Raw genomic sequence first — 16,353 nt, forward strand, 5'->3', positions numbered from 1 at the left:
AGCCCGTGCGCGGCAATGAAGGCCCAACACAGCCAAAAATAAATAAATAAGTTTTCTCCTTCCCCACTTTTAAAAAAATGCGTAAATACTGACTATTGTATATTCTGTTTTATACTTTGATCCTGATCTTTTTATTTAGCAGTTCTACCTGTGGAGTGTCTTTATTAGTACATAGGATCTTTTTCAGTCATTTTCCCTTTTTTTGGCAACTGTATAGTATTCACAGTATGAATGGCCCACTTTATTTAGCCAGTTCTTTGTTGATGGGAATGTAGTTTATTTCTAATTTCTTGCTGTTATAAAGAGTACAGCATTGAATAACCTTATATCTATAGGTGTCCTCTTTTTAATGGATTAATATTTTCTATTTTTCTCACCCTACCATAGCTTTCCCTGTCTATGATTTACCTGTTTAGTTAGTCCCACTCTGTTCATTCCAAAAATCTTTATTTAGTACCTACTTCAATGTTTAGTCTACAAGGAAACCAAAGATAAGTATGTTGTGGTCTGTGTTTTTGAGGACCATAGGGGAAAATCATAAATGACTGTAATGTACCTTGGTGTAGTACAGAACATGAGAGGGTCAGAAGCAGGCAGGGAGCTCTACAAAAGGATGACGACTGTGGGTCTTAGCACAGTGTCTGCAAAGGGCTTCCTGATTATTTCCTCTACAGTCCTCGTAGTAAGGGTTGCCTTTATGTTCTGCAGGATTCATAGTCTTAGTACATTACTATAGCCTATAGTAAGTATCTGATAAATGTCAAGTTAATAAATTTATGTTCAACCAAATCTAGACAAAATAGTTAATGTGAATAGGGTGTGATAGAAAGGAGAAACTTCCCTTGATTGGTGTATTTGTGTTTGTTTCAAGCTCTGACACAGACCTTGGAGATGAGAGAGAACTTTCAAAAGCAGCTGCAGGAGATAATGTCTGCAACTTCACTAGTGAAACCCCAAGGGCAGAGGACTTCCCTTTCAAGAAGTGGTTGTAACAGTGCCTCTTCAACCCCTGACAGCGCTCGCTCTGCCCGCAGCGGACGAAGTAGAGTCCTAGAGGCACTGAGGTCCGTACCTGTCGCTGGTGGCAGAATAGCTTTTCCTTCCTCCCTTCCTTCCTAACTTTTCCTTCTTCCTTCTCTTGTTCCAGGCAGTTCTAGAATTCTTACTTGGGGACAGGAAGCAGAGGTTAATTCCATACGAAGCAACTGCTTCCTGTGAGGCATGAGTAATACATTTTATTACCTCCCCTGAGAAAGAAATGATTTTAAGATCCAGTTTGCCTTGTTTGAAATGGATTCAATGGATAGTCCCCTCAGTTCTTAATATTAGAATTAAATAATATTGGTATTAAACAGTAAGTGCATATATATGTGTGTATATATATATTTAAGCAGTTACTTCTTATTGGAACTACATGTGTTTTGTATTCTCTTTATAAATCTGTCTTCTAGGGAAGGTGATTACAGATCTTAGTGTGATGTGACTTAAGTTCAGTAGAATAACTTCATCTTTTCCTTGATAGAAAAATCTCTGATTGATGAATTATGGTACTTATATCTTGAATTAATTTAACTGTGCATTTATCTACATTAACTGTATATTTCATGAGGCTATTTCTTTTATCTGAGTACTGAGCAAAAATGGTTTTTTGTTTAATAGACCAGATCATGTTTTATCATTTTAGAGGGCCTAAATCTTGTGTCAAAGTCAGAGTAAATAAATAAGCTCTGAGAATAAAAGGCCATCTTCCTTGTATTTGAGGCAAATGAACACTTTGGGAGTACCATCAGCTTTGGCAAATTATTTTTACTAAGATTCCATATATATATGGAATTGAAATATTCAGTATACACAGTGAAGGAAGATATTGGAATTCTATGTACTTTCCAGTGGAATTGTTACAGTTATACCATAAAAACATGTTTCACCGTAGTTCACTGTAAGACTGTTCTACCTAGACTCTGGGAGGTTTGGTTACCAGTAGCCAAAAGGACCTGCTTTTAAGGCAGCCTGTAGATAGTACACTTCCTGTGTAATTATAGTTCTTACTATTTCCAGTGATAAAAATACCACTATTGACTGGTCAGCAAAGTAACCAGGTTTCTAAACATTACCATGTTACCCTAAGCCTATATAATTAAGAGAAATCCCTTTTTAAAAGCAGTAATCATTTAGAATTTTTTAAAATTTCTTGACAGTAAACTCCCCCTTTGAAGTTTTAAATATATGGACATTCAGTCAAAATATGTGTTTCATTTTCTAGGTAAAACAGATAAGTTTCTGGGAGAAACATTTTAAAAATTAAAAATTTCCCGAAGTTCACTTATTCAATAAGTATTTTCAAGTGCTTACTATGTGCTAGATGGTGGACATATAAAGGTGAACCACCAATTTACAAGACTTACAGAATTTATGAGTGGGATTTTGTTATGGCTATCCGTTACTAAAATTGTGACTTTTATTCCTTAGGCAATCTCGTCAAACAGTACCTGATGTCAACACAGAGCCCTCCCAAAATGAACAGATCATTTGGGATGACCCTACAGCCAGGGAAGAGAGAGCAAGACTTGCCAGCAATTTGCAGTGGCCTAGTTGTCCCACACAATACTCTGAGCTTCAGGCTGATGTTAAAAAATTGGAGGATTCTCCCCAGGAGCCTTTACATGATTCAGAAATTGCTGAACAGGGTAATGAGAAAGAAATCTATTTAGTTGTTTGTATTAGGTACATGTTGACCTCTTGACAATAAACAGATAAGCACCTGTGGTTACTGTGGTTCTCTGAATTGTACATGCAAATGAAAAACTCACTAGATGTTTTAAGTTTAAACCCAAACCTTAGATTTGGGTAAATTGAAAAATATATTTTGATTCTTAAATTTGGAAATTTAGGGTTAGGCATTTTTTTCCCTGTACATTTTTCCAGTCCTTTTTGCGTTGTGTAGTTAATGCTTGGTTTTTCTTCCAGTCATCTTAGTTACATTTAAGTCTTCTTCTGAATTCCACCCAGCACATACCTACATTTGGAGTTGTATGTGTTTCTTTCTGGATTCCCTATCCAACTTCCTTGGACTTTACCTTGAAAACAAAATACTTCCCATCTCTCATCATTGGTCATTTTCCCCCCCTTTCTCTTTCACATGATTATATCTCTATACTAGATATATAGATTTATCTCTGCTTCTGATTTTCTTCAGGTGTAGAATTGCTCTCACTTTTAAAATTTTGTTTACATTTTACTGGTGAGAGCATGGTACTTAAAGAAAGGGTTAGGCAAACCCACAGAGAAGCCATTTGCCCTTTTAAAGCTAACTAATTGCATTTAATTATAAGCTCTAGAAATAGGTTACTTTTTTTGCATGTACTCTTTACATTCCAGAATTTGTGTTTAATTTCATCTTGGCTAAGACAGATGAGAATATTTCCTAGACTTTGTTCTTAGTCGTATTTGGATAACATCACACTGCAGCATTTTATTGCCCTCAGCTGTCTGTGATCCTGAGAACATATGTGTGACTGAAGCCCCAAAACACCCGATCTCTGAAGAACTGGAAACTCCAATAAAAGACAGCCACCTGATCCCTACGCCTCAAGCCCCCAGTATTGCCTTCCCCCTAGCCAACCCACCTGTGGCTCCACACCCTAGAGAAAAGGTTCGTTTATCCTTAGTTTGGTGATAAGGCTTTTGGATATTGCTCTTATGCTGCATTCAGAATTTATTGATATCAATATCAAGGGTTCATCGAATGTTGAAAACTGCATTTCTTTGCACTCTATTATTATTTCTATATTTGATAACTCAGAAGACTAAGTAAAATGTCACTATAAAAGAACATAGGCCTGATAACTTTTTAATGTTAATTTTTTCTAAAATAAACTCTTCCATTCCAGATTATAACGATAGAGGAGACTCATGAAGACTTAAAAAAACAGTACATATTTCAGTTGTCATCTCTGAATCCTCAAGAACGTATTGATTATTGTCATCTGATTGAAAAACTAGGTACAAGTATTTTACTTAGGTCAAAAATGTCCCATATAGTAACCTTATTTGGAAGTCAAATGTAGCTAATTATTGATATCATTTGTAAGTTGTGGAAATTGAGATTAAAAAGATGGGTAACTTGCCTCAGGCCATACACTGAGTCACCAGTAGAACTTTGATTTTATAAAGCTCTAATCTAAATCTAAAGTCACTGGGTCATAGGATTTAAAGATTTAAATTGAAACCAACCATTAAGGTTTAAGAATCTTATGCTGCTTTGAGCATTTGTTCATTGTTGAAACCTTGGACAAAATCAATGGAATTATAGACTTAAAATATGATTAAAACTACATTTTTATGAAGTTGAAGGTACAGTGACATCCAGACAGGAGCTCCTCCTCATGTGACATTCTTATTCCACTAGTTGTCAGGCTCTCCATCTGACACCATTCTGAAAGCAGCATACTAGGAAGGTAAACTTTCTAGGAGCTACATTTTAAAGAGTGGAAAGAAAGAGGTGAAATTAATTTTAAATATATATTTTATTTAACCTAGTATATGCAAAATATTATATTCAATGTGTAATTAGTATAAAATATCAGTGAGATAATTTACCTTTTTTTCTTACTAAGTCTTTGAAATCTGGGATATATTTTACACGTACAGCACATCTCAACTTGGACTGGCTGTGCTTCAGGTGTTCAGTAGCCACATGTGGCTAGTGGCTACTGTATTGAACAAAGCAGCCCTATAGAGTTAAGAACATTACTGGGAAGAACTTAATATGACAACTTGACCTAGAGAAAACATTAAGAAATAATGGTTGTTTTTAATAGTGGCCCTGAATCATCAAGAAAAGATTAAATGTCATTTAGTGCTATCCTTTTAAGGATGTGGAGAACTATTTATTCTGTTGGTCACAGAATAAATTTGTTATGTAGAGTTAGATATTGATATTAGGAATGGAATTTTTACCTATTCTTTTGTCACTGTGATTCTGGGTGAGTTACTCTGTACCTGTGTCCTCATGTGCAAATTGCACATAACAATAGTGCGTTCATAGAGTTGTGAGGATTAAATGAGTTAATACTTTCAACTTTCAACAGTCCCTGGCATGTATATAGTAAGTGCTCAAAAAGTCTTGTTGCTATTATTAGAGTCATCTGTAAAGCATGAGTGGAGTTCCATTGTTTTGTTGAAATCTTAGAAAGTTCTTGATACTCTGCCTAACCTCTAAAGTGTAATCAAAAGCCATGCTTTACATAAGCTTACATTTACTTATGCCTTCTTCTGTCCTCAAAGTCAGACTTCATAATACATATCTGAAAAAGGGTTCAGCTCCCACCTTCTTCATCTCTATTTACCTAGTGTTTTCCTCCCAAGCTTCTGTGTGGGTCTGCTGACCTTATTTCCACTAAAAGCAGAAGAAATAGTTTCCCCCTTTGAACAAGGATTTAGTATTGAGAGAGCAAAGAATTTTTGTTAATTATATTAGATCTGATAGTGGCATTGTAGCTGTATGAGAAAATTTCCATGTATTTTAGAGATGCATACTGAATACATAGGGATAAATTAAAATGATATCTGGTATTTGCTTTAAAATGGTTAAGCAAAAAACGGGGTAGTTTGAAGTAAGGATGGTGAAATTTTGATAATCTTAGCCAGTGTATGGTAGCCAGTGTATGGGGGTTCATTTTACTGTTTTATCTACTGTTGGAGTTTAAATTTTCATAATAAACATTATTTTATTAAAAAATATATGTAAAGTATGTTAGGGGGTTTGTTTATTGGTACATTTTGTTTATAAATAATTCCTCTGCATAGTTGAGGTACATTTTCCCGCAGGAAAATTTAAGAATCAATAAAATACCTATATTTTTTCTAATCAAGGTGGATTAGTGATTGAGAAGCAGTGCTTTGATCCCAACTGTACACACATTGTTGTGGGACATCCACTTCGAAACGAGAAGTATTTAGCTTCAGTGGCAGCTGGGAAGTGGGTGCTCCATCGCTCCTACCTTGAAGCTTGCAGGACTGCTGGGCGCTTCATGCTGGTGTGTATGCAAATTCATGTGAAGGGTTGTTTTTCTTTAAAAGTAAAGGTCTTAATAACTGATTCCAGCACATAAAATATTAAGCTAATTATTTGAAATATTTTGGTTCCTAACTGACCATTGCAGTAATATCTATCGTGTACTTTTTGACGTTTTCAATCAAGATCATTCAGGGATCTCGCCTGTGTAGACAGGTAATCAAGCTGTTAATACATACCTCTTTTGAGACCATGTCCTTCTGTGAAGTTCATCTTACAGTAGGTGAAGCCCAATAATCTATTACCAATTGCTAAGATATAGTTTCTTAGAAATGTATGCAATATTCTTCTGATTTCTAATTAAAAGCCAGATATACTTGACTTTCATACGAAGCCAAATTAATCTACATTTCCTCCATGCTCATAAACTGATGCTTACTTAGTATCCTCTGTATTTAGAGGAATGGAATGTATAGCTTGTAACTCTTATTAGATTGTGGATTCTTTGAGGACATATTCTATGAACTCAAAAGTTTGTTGGACTAATTCTCTAGGAAGAAGACTATGAATGGGGAAGTAGTTCCATACTTGATGTTTTGACTGGAATCAGTGTACAGCAACGAAAACTAGCACTTGCAGCGATGAGATGGAGGAAGAAAATCCAGCAAAGACAAGAATCAGGCATTATTGAGGTATTAACGTATATAATTATGTAGGTAGTATAAATGGCATTCGATGTCATGACTAGTCCAGATTTTTTTTTTCAGAGAATGTGCTTGATAAAATAAGAATAATTCTGTTTGTCTTTTATCACTTGATTGATATACTTAATTTGGACATTCTAAATTGAGCTTAGTGTTGATTCCTAATTCTTCTAATTATGATCAGCAGTAAGATATATATAATGTTGATAGCTCTCTTAAAAATCATTTATATGTGTAAAATCTGACCCATACTGTATTTCTTCCAAAGAGTCTTTCTAGCATCCAGCTTCAGGGCTTCTCAACTTGGGGTCCACAGACTCTCCCAAAGGAGTTTTATAGATCAAATTCAGGAAGGCTATATACACTTTGTTTTTGTTTTGTTTTGTTTTGTCTTTTATTGGAGTATAGTTACTTTACAATGTTGTGTTAGTTTCTGCTGTACAGCAAAGTGAATCAGCCACATGTATACATATATCCCCTCTTCCTTGTATTTCCTTCCCATTTAGGTCACCACAGAGCACTAAGAGGTCCCTGTGCTATACATTCTGTTCTCATTAGTTATCTATTTTATACATAGTACTGTATATATGTCAATCCCAGTCTCCCAATCCATCCCACCCCCTCCCTTCCCCCCACTGGTATCCATACGTTTATTCTCCACATCTGTGTCTCTCTGCTTTGCAAATAAGTTCATCTATACCATTTTTCTAGATTCCACATATATGCGTTAATATACAGTATTTGTTTTTCTCTTTCTGACTTATTTCACTCTGTGACAGCCTCTAGGTCCATCCACGTCTCTACAAATGACCCAATTTTGTTCCTTTGTATGGCTGAGTAATATTCCATCATATATATGTACCACATCTTCTTTATTCATTCCTCTGTTGGTGGACATTTAGCTTGCTTCCATGTCCTGGCTATTGTAAATAGTGCTACAATGAACATTGGGATCCAGGAAGGCTATACACTTTGGATGGGGGAAGAAATACATCCTTATTTTTACTAACCTCTAATTGAAAGTTAACATTTCCTTCATTGTAAGTCTAGGCAACAAATCGCAACACTATGAACAGTACTATGATTTTGCCCCACAGGAATCAGATATTTTTGCTTGTATTATGATTGCAACTTGAAATACTGTTTATGTTTGGCACAACTTTAAAATAGTACATACAGACCTCCTCAACTTGCGATGGTTCGACTTTATGATGGTACAAAAGTGATACACATTCAATAAAAACCATAGTTTGAATTTTGAATGTTGGTCTTTTCTCAGGCTAGCATTATGCAGTACAGTATTCTCTGGTGATACTGGGCAGAGGCAGCAGCCACAGCTCCCAGTGAGCCACGTGATCATGGGGGTAAACAACCGATATACTTAAAACCGTTCTGTTTTTCACTTTCAGTATAGCATTCAATAAATTACATGAGATGTTCAACCACTTTATTATAAAATTGGCTTTGTGTTAGATGATTTTGCCCAACCACAGACTAATATAAGTGTTATGAGCATATTTAAGATAGGCTGGGCTGGTAAGCTATGATGTTCAGTAGGTTAGGTGTATTTAAATGCTTTTTTTTTTTTTTTTGGCTGTGTTGGATCTTAGTTGTGGCACATGAGATCTTCATTGAGGCACATGGGATCTTTCATTGCAGTGCATGGGCTCTTCATTGGCGTGCGGGCTTCTCTCTATTTGTGGCACGCAGGGTGCATGGGCTCCTAGTTGTGGCGCGTGAGTTCCAGAGCATGTTGACTCTGTAGTTTGCAGCACGCAGGCTCTCTCGTTGAGGCATGCAAGCTCAGTAGTTGTGGCACACAGGCTTAGTTGCCCCACGGCATGTGGGATCCCTGGGACCTGACCAGGGATCGAACGTGCATCCCCTTCATTTGAAGACAGACTCTTTACCACTGGATCACCAGGGAAGTCCCTTAATGCATTTTTGACTGAACCGTATTTTCAACCCTATGATGGGTTTAATATAGAAGCACGTCTATTATTATGTCACAAATTTTGAAACATTTTGATACTTTTCAATAAAATGGTTTCTTTTGTAATACTTTGTATTTTATTTTGGACATTTAAAAAACATTCATATGGTATGGAAATTACATCTCAATATAAGCTGTTATTTTTTTTAAGTTATTTAGAGAACAGATCCATAGGTTTTACTAGACTTCCAAATGGGTCCATGGCTCACAAAAAGGTTAAGAACCTGAGTTATATCATCTTTTGTGTTATATTCTGAGTTCTCTGCTGTCTCCAAGTCCCTGTTAGCCTTGATTCCCTTTCTTTTAAAGTAATTCCACAGGCTTCTGTTAATTGCTAATTCTGTACTTAAATATTTTATGTTTCAAATTTGTAAATATTTTCAAGAGAAATATTAACTGGAGGCTTCATCTCATCTAAGAAGCTGTGCTTTAGGCTCTACCTTTGATTAGTTTTAAGAAAAAAATAGTAGAAAAGACTAAACAAATGTCACGTTGCTTTGTTTTAATGTTACCAAATCATTAAAACATTTTCCTTCATTCTTCAAGTATTTATTGATGGGCTGCTGTGTGCCAGACACCGTGGCTATGTGTTTCAGAGTATTCTGACCAAGATAGTTATCAGTGTGTTCATCAGAAGTAAAGGTTATAAGGTTATTCATTGACAGAGAAAATAATGTATTTTTTATATTATTTTGTCATTTATTTTTCCAAATAATTTCAACACTGATTATTTTTTTATTTGTAGGGGGCATTTAGTGGGTGGAAGGTTATTTTACATGTCGATCAGTCCCGAGAAGCAGGATTCAAACGCCTTCTTCAGTCAGGAGGAGCAAAGGTTTGTATTGACAAGGTTGCTGTGATCAATTCTTGATTTTCTGTGCTTTGTGAAATGGTAATCCTTTATGTGTAGATTATACAGTTGAACTACTTTGAAACACTGATAGATTGTGATGCTTTTTGTTTTTTCCTTAGGTGCTACCTGGTCATTCTGTATCTTTATTTAAAGAAGCTACACATCTCTTTTCTGACTTTAATAAACTAAAACCAGATGACTTGGGAGTTAATATAGCAGAAGCTGCTGCCCAGAATGTGTACTGCTTGAAAACGGAATACATTGCTGATTTTCTTATGCAGGTTTGTAAGATCCTGTCCTTGACCTCCTCACCACCAGAAATGTGCTTATATGCATAGAGACATAACTGCACAACAAAACCCTCGGCTTGTTATTCATAGACTGTTAATCTCTTGTTAGTCTCCCCCATTCAACCCCTTTCAGTTTCGGTCTATTTTTTAAAATAATGAAAACCTATGTAAACATTTAGCCTAGAAGTTAAATATGAAATGGGTATAAAAATCTGGGTACCTCTAAAAGTGCCCTCTAAAATGTTGGAATATAAAGAAAGCAGAAATTGATTGCGCGAGTCCAAGGAGAAACATTTACCCAAGGGTCCTTTTTAAATTTTCTTGACCTTTTGTTTCGATACACTGTAAATACCTGTGTTAGACAGTAAGGGAAATGAAACACTACATGGAGGGCTCACTATACTCCTGTTCAGAATTGGCCTATGTTGGGTGGTTTGAATGGGCAAAGAAAAATCTTGACACTGGAGTGCCTAAAATGCCATCAGGAATCAGCAAGATATGACACATGATTGTAAATGTCTTAAAACAAAGGATTTCAAACAGATTAGTGTAGAAGTAGGGGGAAGCCAAAACTAACCTGCTTTGTGGTTGTTGCTGCTTGTTTTTGGAAGTTGGTCAGCTTTTAATAGGAGTGCCTGAAACATGCATGCAAAGCCTCTGTCATAAAGCAGTGGGGTGTATTGATTAGGACTTAGTAAACCAGTACTAGCTCTCCTTGAACATCTAAATAACTTTTTAAAAATCTCTATTTGTTGAGACATGAGGTTTTAAAATATTACCCACTGGGAAAAGGGCAGGGATTGGGGGAATGTAGAGAACTTCCCATACCTCATCCCTCCAGAAATTTCTGATCGTTTCAGGGATACAGCTGCCGTCTAAGATGGGACCCAACATAGATTAATTGCTTAAACTTGTGCTGTGTTAAACTTGTACATGTGCTATAATTTGGGGGTATTTTTTTCTTTTTACATAAAAAAGAGTGTATAGAAAATATGTTCTGGTTAAAGAATAGCAAAATGTCATTCAGGTGCCGAGGATAAGAAATAGAAGATTGCTAGTCCCATAGGAACTCCCTGTTGCTCCTTCCCGGTTGTTCCTGCCTTTCTCAGCGTTGTAATGTGTGTCAAATACTAGATGTCTGGAGAAACACATTGGGGGAGTGAGCTGCTCTGTATTTCTGCATCTGAGCTTATTATTGCCTATCTCTAGCTCTCTGGAGTAAGTCAAAACAGAACACTTCTATAGTGTGAAGCAGCAGGCTAAGGAGGGGAGAGCAGCAGCTTCATGTCAAGTTCATGGCCAAGATAAGCCAAGCACAGATAGGACTCTGAGATAGGCTCACCCCAGTGTTCTGACTTCAGCTTAGAAACTAGGTGTGGTGACTGCAGGGATCTTTGTCACCCTCTGTCTACTTCTGTACACTGCCATCGTCCCAGGAGCTCCATTCACCACCATTTGTCTCTTTTCTGTTGAATCTCCTCTTTCTGAATTGCATGTCATCCTGATCTGCTGTCTCATTGTGATGGAGGTCTCTTCTCGTAACTTCTTGAGAGGGAACACATGGAAGGTAAATTGAGACTTTCTATGTGTGGAAATTCTTTTTTCTATTCTCATTCCTACTAGACTGATAGTTTGGCTGGGCATCAAATTCTAGGTTGGAAACTGCTTTCTCTTAGACTTTTGATTGTTTGTCTCCTTGCTTCTAGTATTGCCATTGAGCAGTCTAAAGCCATCTGATTCTTAATCCTTTATATGTAACTGTAATCTACTTAGGAAGTTCTTTTTGCCCCAGTTTCATGAAATTTCAAAATGATACACTCTCATGAGGATCTGTTTATATTATGCTGGGCACTTGGGCCCTTTCTGGTCTGGTAACTTCTATCTTTGAGTTCTGGGAAATCTTGAATTATTTCAATGATGAGGGGTTTTTTTCCCACTTTCTGTTCTCTCCTTCTGTACTTCTGCTATTTGTATATTAGATTTTATTATTTTTCACTTATTTTTATCTTTTTGAGAGATTCTTGCAGTTCAATATTCTATCAACTTCATTTTGCTATCATGTTTTAGACCTGTTTTCATTTTTTGAATTTATATTTTATTGTTTTAATGTTTTCTTGTTTCATTGATTAATACCTTCTGTGAGCTCTCAGAGGATTTATTGATGTATTTTTTTTAAGTTTTCTTATCTCTGCATAGTTTCTACTTCCACCAAGCTGTGTTTTTCCCTTTATCTGTGTTTTTATCTTCCATGTTAGAGGAATTTATCAGATATCTAGTAATTCTTGGTTTTCTGTCCATGATTAAGAGTAGGGGGTAGGGACTTCCCTGGTGGCACAGTGGTCAAGAACCAGCCTGCCAGTGCAGGGGACACAGGTTCGAGCCCTGGTCCAGGAAGATCCCACATGCTGCAGAACAACTAAGCCAGTGTGCCACAACTACTGAAGCCTGCGAGCCTAGAACCCATGCTCCTCAACAAGAGAAGCCACTGCAATGAGAAGCCCGCGCACCGCAATGAAGAGTAGCCCCCACTTGCCGCAACTAGAGAAAGCCTGCACACAGCAATGAAGACCCAACACAGCCAAACGTAAAAATAAATAATTAATTTTTTTAAATATCACTTAAAAAAAAAACAGGGGGTAAAAAGCTGCTTAGAAGTACTGAGCATAGTTGGGTCTTGTCCATTTTGAGCTGGGTGAGATGGTGTGGATGAACTAGTTATTGGACACCTCTCCTAGATTCATAACTTTATGTGCTTCTTGAATTGTTTCATTTTTATCCAAAGAGGAGTCTTCTGATCTGCCTAAATGATGAGTCTGGCCACCTTTTTTTTTTTTTTTTTTTGAATTGAGATACAATTGGCATATAACATTAGTTTCAGGTGTACAAAATAATGAATGATTCAGTATATGTATATTTTACGAAATGATCTACGCAGTAAGTCTAGTTAACATCCATCACCACACATAATTACAATTTTCTTTAATCTTGTGATAAGAACTTCCAAAATTGAGTCTTAACAACTTTCAAATATACCGTACAGTATTATTAACTATAACCATTATGCTGTGTATTATATTCCCACAGCTTATTTATTTTATAACAAATTTGTACCTCTTGACCACCTTTATCCATTTTGCCCACCCCTCACCCCCCTGCCTCTGTCAAGCAACCACCAGTCTGTTCTCTGTTGTATCTATTGAGTTTTGAGGGTTTTGTTTTTTTTAGATTCCACTTAACAAGAGATCATACAGTATTTGTATTTCTCTTTCTGACTTTTTTTGCTTAGCATAATGCCCTCAAGGTCCATCCATTTTGCCATAATTGGCAGGATTTCCTCTTTAATGGCTGAATCATATTCCATTTTGTGTGTGTGTGTGTGTGTGTGTATACGTGTACATACCAGTTTTCTTTATCCATTCATTCATTGCTGGACAGTCATGTCTTGGCTGTTAGATATCTTCGAGTTAATGTTTTTGTTTCCTTTAGATAAATACCCAGAAGTGGAACTGTTGGACCATATAGTAGTTCTGTATTTAATTTTTTGTGGAACCTCCATACTGTTTTCCAGAGTGGCTGCACCATTTATATTCCCACCAATGGTGCACAAAGTTTCCATTTTCTCTGCATCCTTGCCAACATGTGTTATCTCTTGTCTTTTTTATGTTATTGCCAACATGTGTTATCTCTTGTCTTTTTTATGTTAATTATCCTAATGGGTGTGAGGTGGTATCTCATTGTGGTTTTGATTTGCATTTCTCTGTTGATTAGTGGTGTTGAGCACCATTTCATGTACCTGTTGGCCATCTGTATGTCTTCTTTGGGAAAATGTCTATTCAGATCCTCTGCCCATTTTTTAATCAGTTGTTTTTTTTTTTTTGCTGTTGAGTTGTATGAGTTCTGTATATATTTTGGATATTAACCCTTATCAGATATATAATTTGCAAATACTTTCTCCTATTTGATAAGTTGGCTTTTCATTTTGTTGATGGTTTCCTTCACTGTGCAGAAGTTTTTTGGTTTGATATAGTTTCACTTGTTAATTTTTGCTTTTGTTACTTTGCTTTTGGTGCCAAATCCAAAAAATCATCACCAAAACCAGTGTCAAGGAGCTTGCTGCCTGTTTTTTTCTAGGAGTTTTATGGTTTCAGGTCTTATGTTCAAGTCTTTAATCCATTTTGGGTTTATTTTTGTGTATGATATAAGATAGTGGTCGAGTTTCATTCTTCTGCATGTGGGGGTTCCGTTTTCCCAACACTATTTATCGAAAAGACTGTCTTTTCCCTATTGTATATTCTTGGCACCTTTGTCGTAAATTAATTGATCATGTATGCATATGTTTACTTCTGGGCTCTCTAGTCTGTTCCATTGATCTGTTTTTGTGCCAATACCGTATTATTTTGATTACTGTAGCTTTGTAATATAGTTTGAAATCAGGGAGCATGATGCTTCCAACTTTGTTGTTCTTAACATTGCTTTTGGTATTTGAGATATTTTGTGGTTCCATACAAATTTTAGGTTTGTTTGTTCTGTTTCTCTGAAAAATGCCATTGGAATTTTGATAGGGATTGCATTGAATCTGCAGACTGCTTTGGATAGTAAGGATATTTTAACAATATTCTTCCAGTCCATGAGCACAGCTTATCTTTTCATTTATTTGTATCTTTTTCAGTTTCTTTCATCAGTGTCTTACAGTTTTCAGTTTACAGATGCTTTACCTCCTTGGTTAATTTTTTTCCCAGGTATTTAATTTATCTTTTTTTAATTTTTAAATTATTTGTGTCTTTATATTTAAAACGGCTTTTTTGTAAACAGGACATAGTTGGGCCTTGCTTTTTATTATCTGGAATGTTTAGTCCGTAATTACTGATACTGTTGGTTTTTTTTTTTTTGCCATTTGTTTTTGGTTTGTCTCTTCAGTTCTTTGTTCGTCAGTTCTTCTTTTCTTGCTTTTTTTGGTATTTAATATTTTTTAGAATTCCATTTCATCCATTGTCTTTTTTTTTAATATTTATTTATTATTTATTTGGCTGTGTTGTGGCATGGGGGATCTTTGTTGCCATGTGTGGGATCTTTGTTGCAGCTTGCAGGATCTTTAGTTGCTGCACATGGGATCTAGTTCCCTAACCAGGGATCAAACCCAGGCCCCCTGCATTGGGAATGTGGAGTCTTAACCACTGGACCACCAGGGAAATCCCCTCCATTGTCTCTTTTTATTTTTATTTTTATTTTTTTTGGCTGTGTTGGGTCTTCGTTGCTGCACGTGCTCTCTAGTTGTGGAGAGCAAGAGCTACTCTTCATCGCAGTGCGTGGCCTTCTCATTGCTGTGGCTTCTCTTGCTGCGGAGCATGGGCTCGAGGTGCACAGGCTTCAGTAGTTGCAGCACGCGGGCTCAGTAGTTGTGGCTCACAGGCTCTAGAGGACAGGCTCAGTAGTTGTGGTGCATGGGCTTAGTTGCTCCACAGCACATGGGATCTTCCCTGCCCAGGGCTCAAACCCATGTCCCCTGCATTGGCAGGCAGATTTTCAGCCACTGCGCCACCAGGGAAGACCCTCCATTGTCTTTTTAAAGCAAAAACTTCTCTGCTTTTTTTTAGAGGGGCGGGGGTGTTTTGCTCTACAGATTACAATATACTTCCTTAATTTTTCATAATCTTCCTAGAGTTAATATTGTGCCACTGCATAAAATGCAGAAATCTTGAACCATATAGATTCCTTTGCTTCCCCTGTTCTTCAAACCAAGGGCCAGTAAACTATAGCCCACAGGCCAAATCCAGCCCACTGCCTGTTTTATTAATAAAGTTTTATTGAAACCCAGCCACGTTCTTACATTTGCATATTCTCTTTGGCTGCTTTTGCACTACAACTGCAGAGTTGAGTGGTCGCAACAGAAATTTGCAACTACTAAAATATTTAATGTCTGGCCCATCTATCTGTTTTAGCCCCACAAGTACAGTGTTATACTTTACGTAAGTTTTGCTTTAAACAATCCAATGTATTTTAAGGAAATCAAAAGGGAAAAAAGTCTTTTATATTTACCCTAATGTATACCATTTTGAGTGTTATTTTTTTCTGAATATCTAAGTTTCCATCTGGTATCATTTTCCTTCAGCCTGAAGAACTTTCTTTAGTTTGTAGTACAAATATGATGGGGACCAATGCTAGTTTTCTTTTTTTCTCTTTTTTTTGAAAATGTCTATTTTACCTTTATTCTTGAAGATTCTTGGCAGGATATAGAATTTGGGGTTGAGTTTTTTTTCTTCTTCTGGTACTTCAATAAAGACTTCATTCTCTCCTGGCCTCCATTGTTTCTTTTTCTTTTTACTTTTGAACAGAATATTTATTTTTTAAAATAAATAATGTTTTTTGGCTGTGTTGGGTCTTAATTGCAGCACTTGGGATCTTCGTTGAGGCATGCAGGATCTTTGTGGCATGGGCTCTTCATTGTGGCACACAGGCTTCTCTTTTGTTGTAGTGTGTGGGTTTTTTTCTCTCTCTAG

The 16,353-nt window shown here is 36.5% G+C and overlaps 1 protein-coding gene across 3 annotated transcripts in view; it reads left to right on the forward strand.

Moving 5' to 3' along the window:
• The window catches only part of TOPBP1 (DNA topoisomerase II binding protein 1), a 77,322-nt gene that overhangs the window by 56,086 nt on the left and 4,883 nt on the right, over window positions 1-16,353 (forward strand). For all 3 annotated transcript variants that reach the window (XM_082655611.1, XM_082655612.1, XM_082655613.1), the window contains 8 exons: window positions 872-1,064; window positions 2,470-2,687; window positions 3,486-3,652; window positions 3,891-4,002; window positions 5,875-6,038; window positions 6,571-6,708; window positions 9,459-9,548; window positions 9,686-9,847. In XM_082655611.1, coding sequence (XP_082511737.1) covers window positions 872-1,064; window positions 2,470-2,687; window positions 3,486-3,652; window positions 3,891-4,002; window positions 5,875-6,038; window positions 6,571-6,708; window positions 9,459-9,548; window positions 9,686-9,847 — 1,244 coding nt within the window. The remainder of the gene's footprint in view (window positions 1-871; window positions 1,065-2,469; window positions 2,688-3,485; window positions 3,653-3,890; window positions 4,003-5,874; window positions 6,039-6,570; window positions 6,709-9,458; window positions 9,549-9,685; window positions 9,848-16,353) is intronic.

This window comes from Grampus griseus (assembly GCF_964374135.1).
Source record: "Grampus griseus genome assembly, chromosome: 5".
Lineage (NCBI taxonomy): Eukaryota > Metazoa > Chordata > Mammalia > Artiodactyla > Delphinidae > Grampus > Grampus griseus.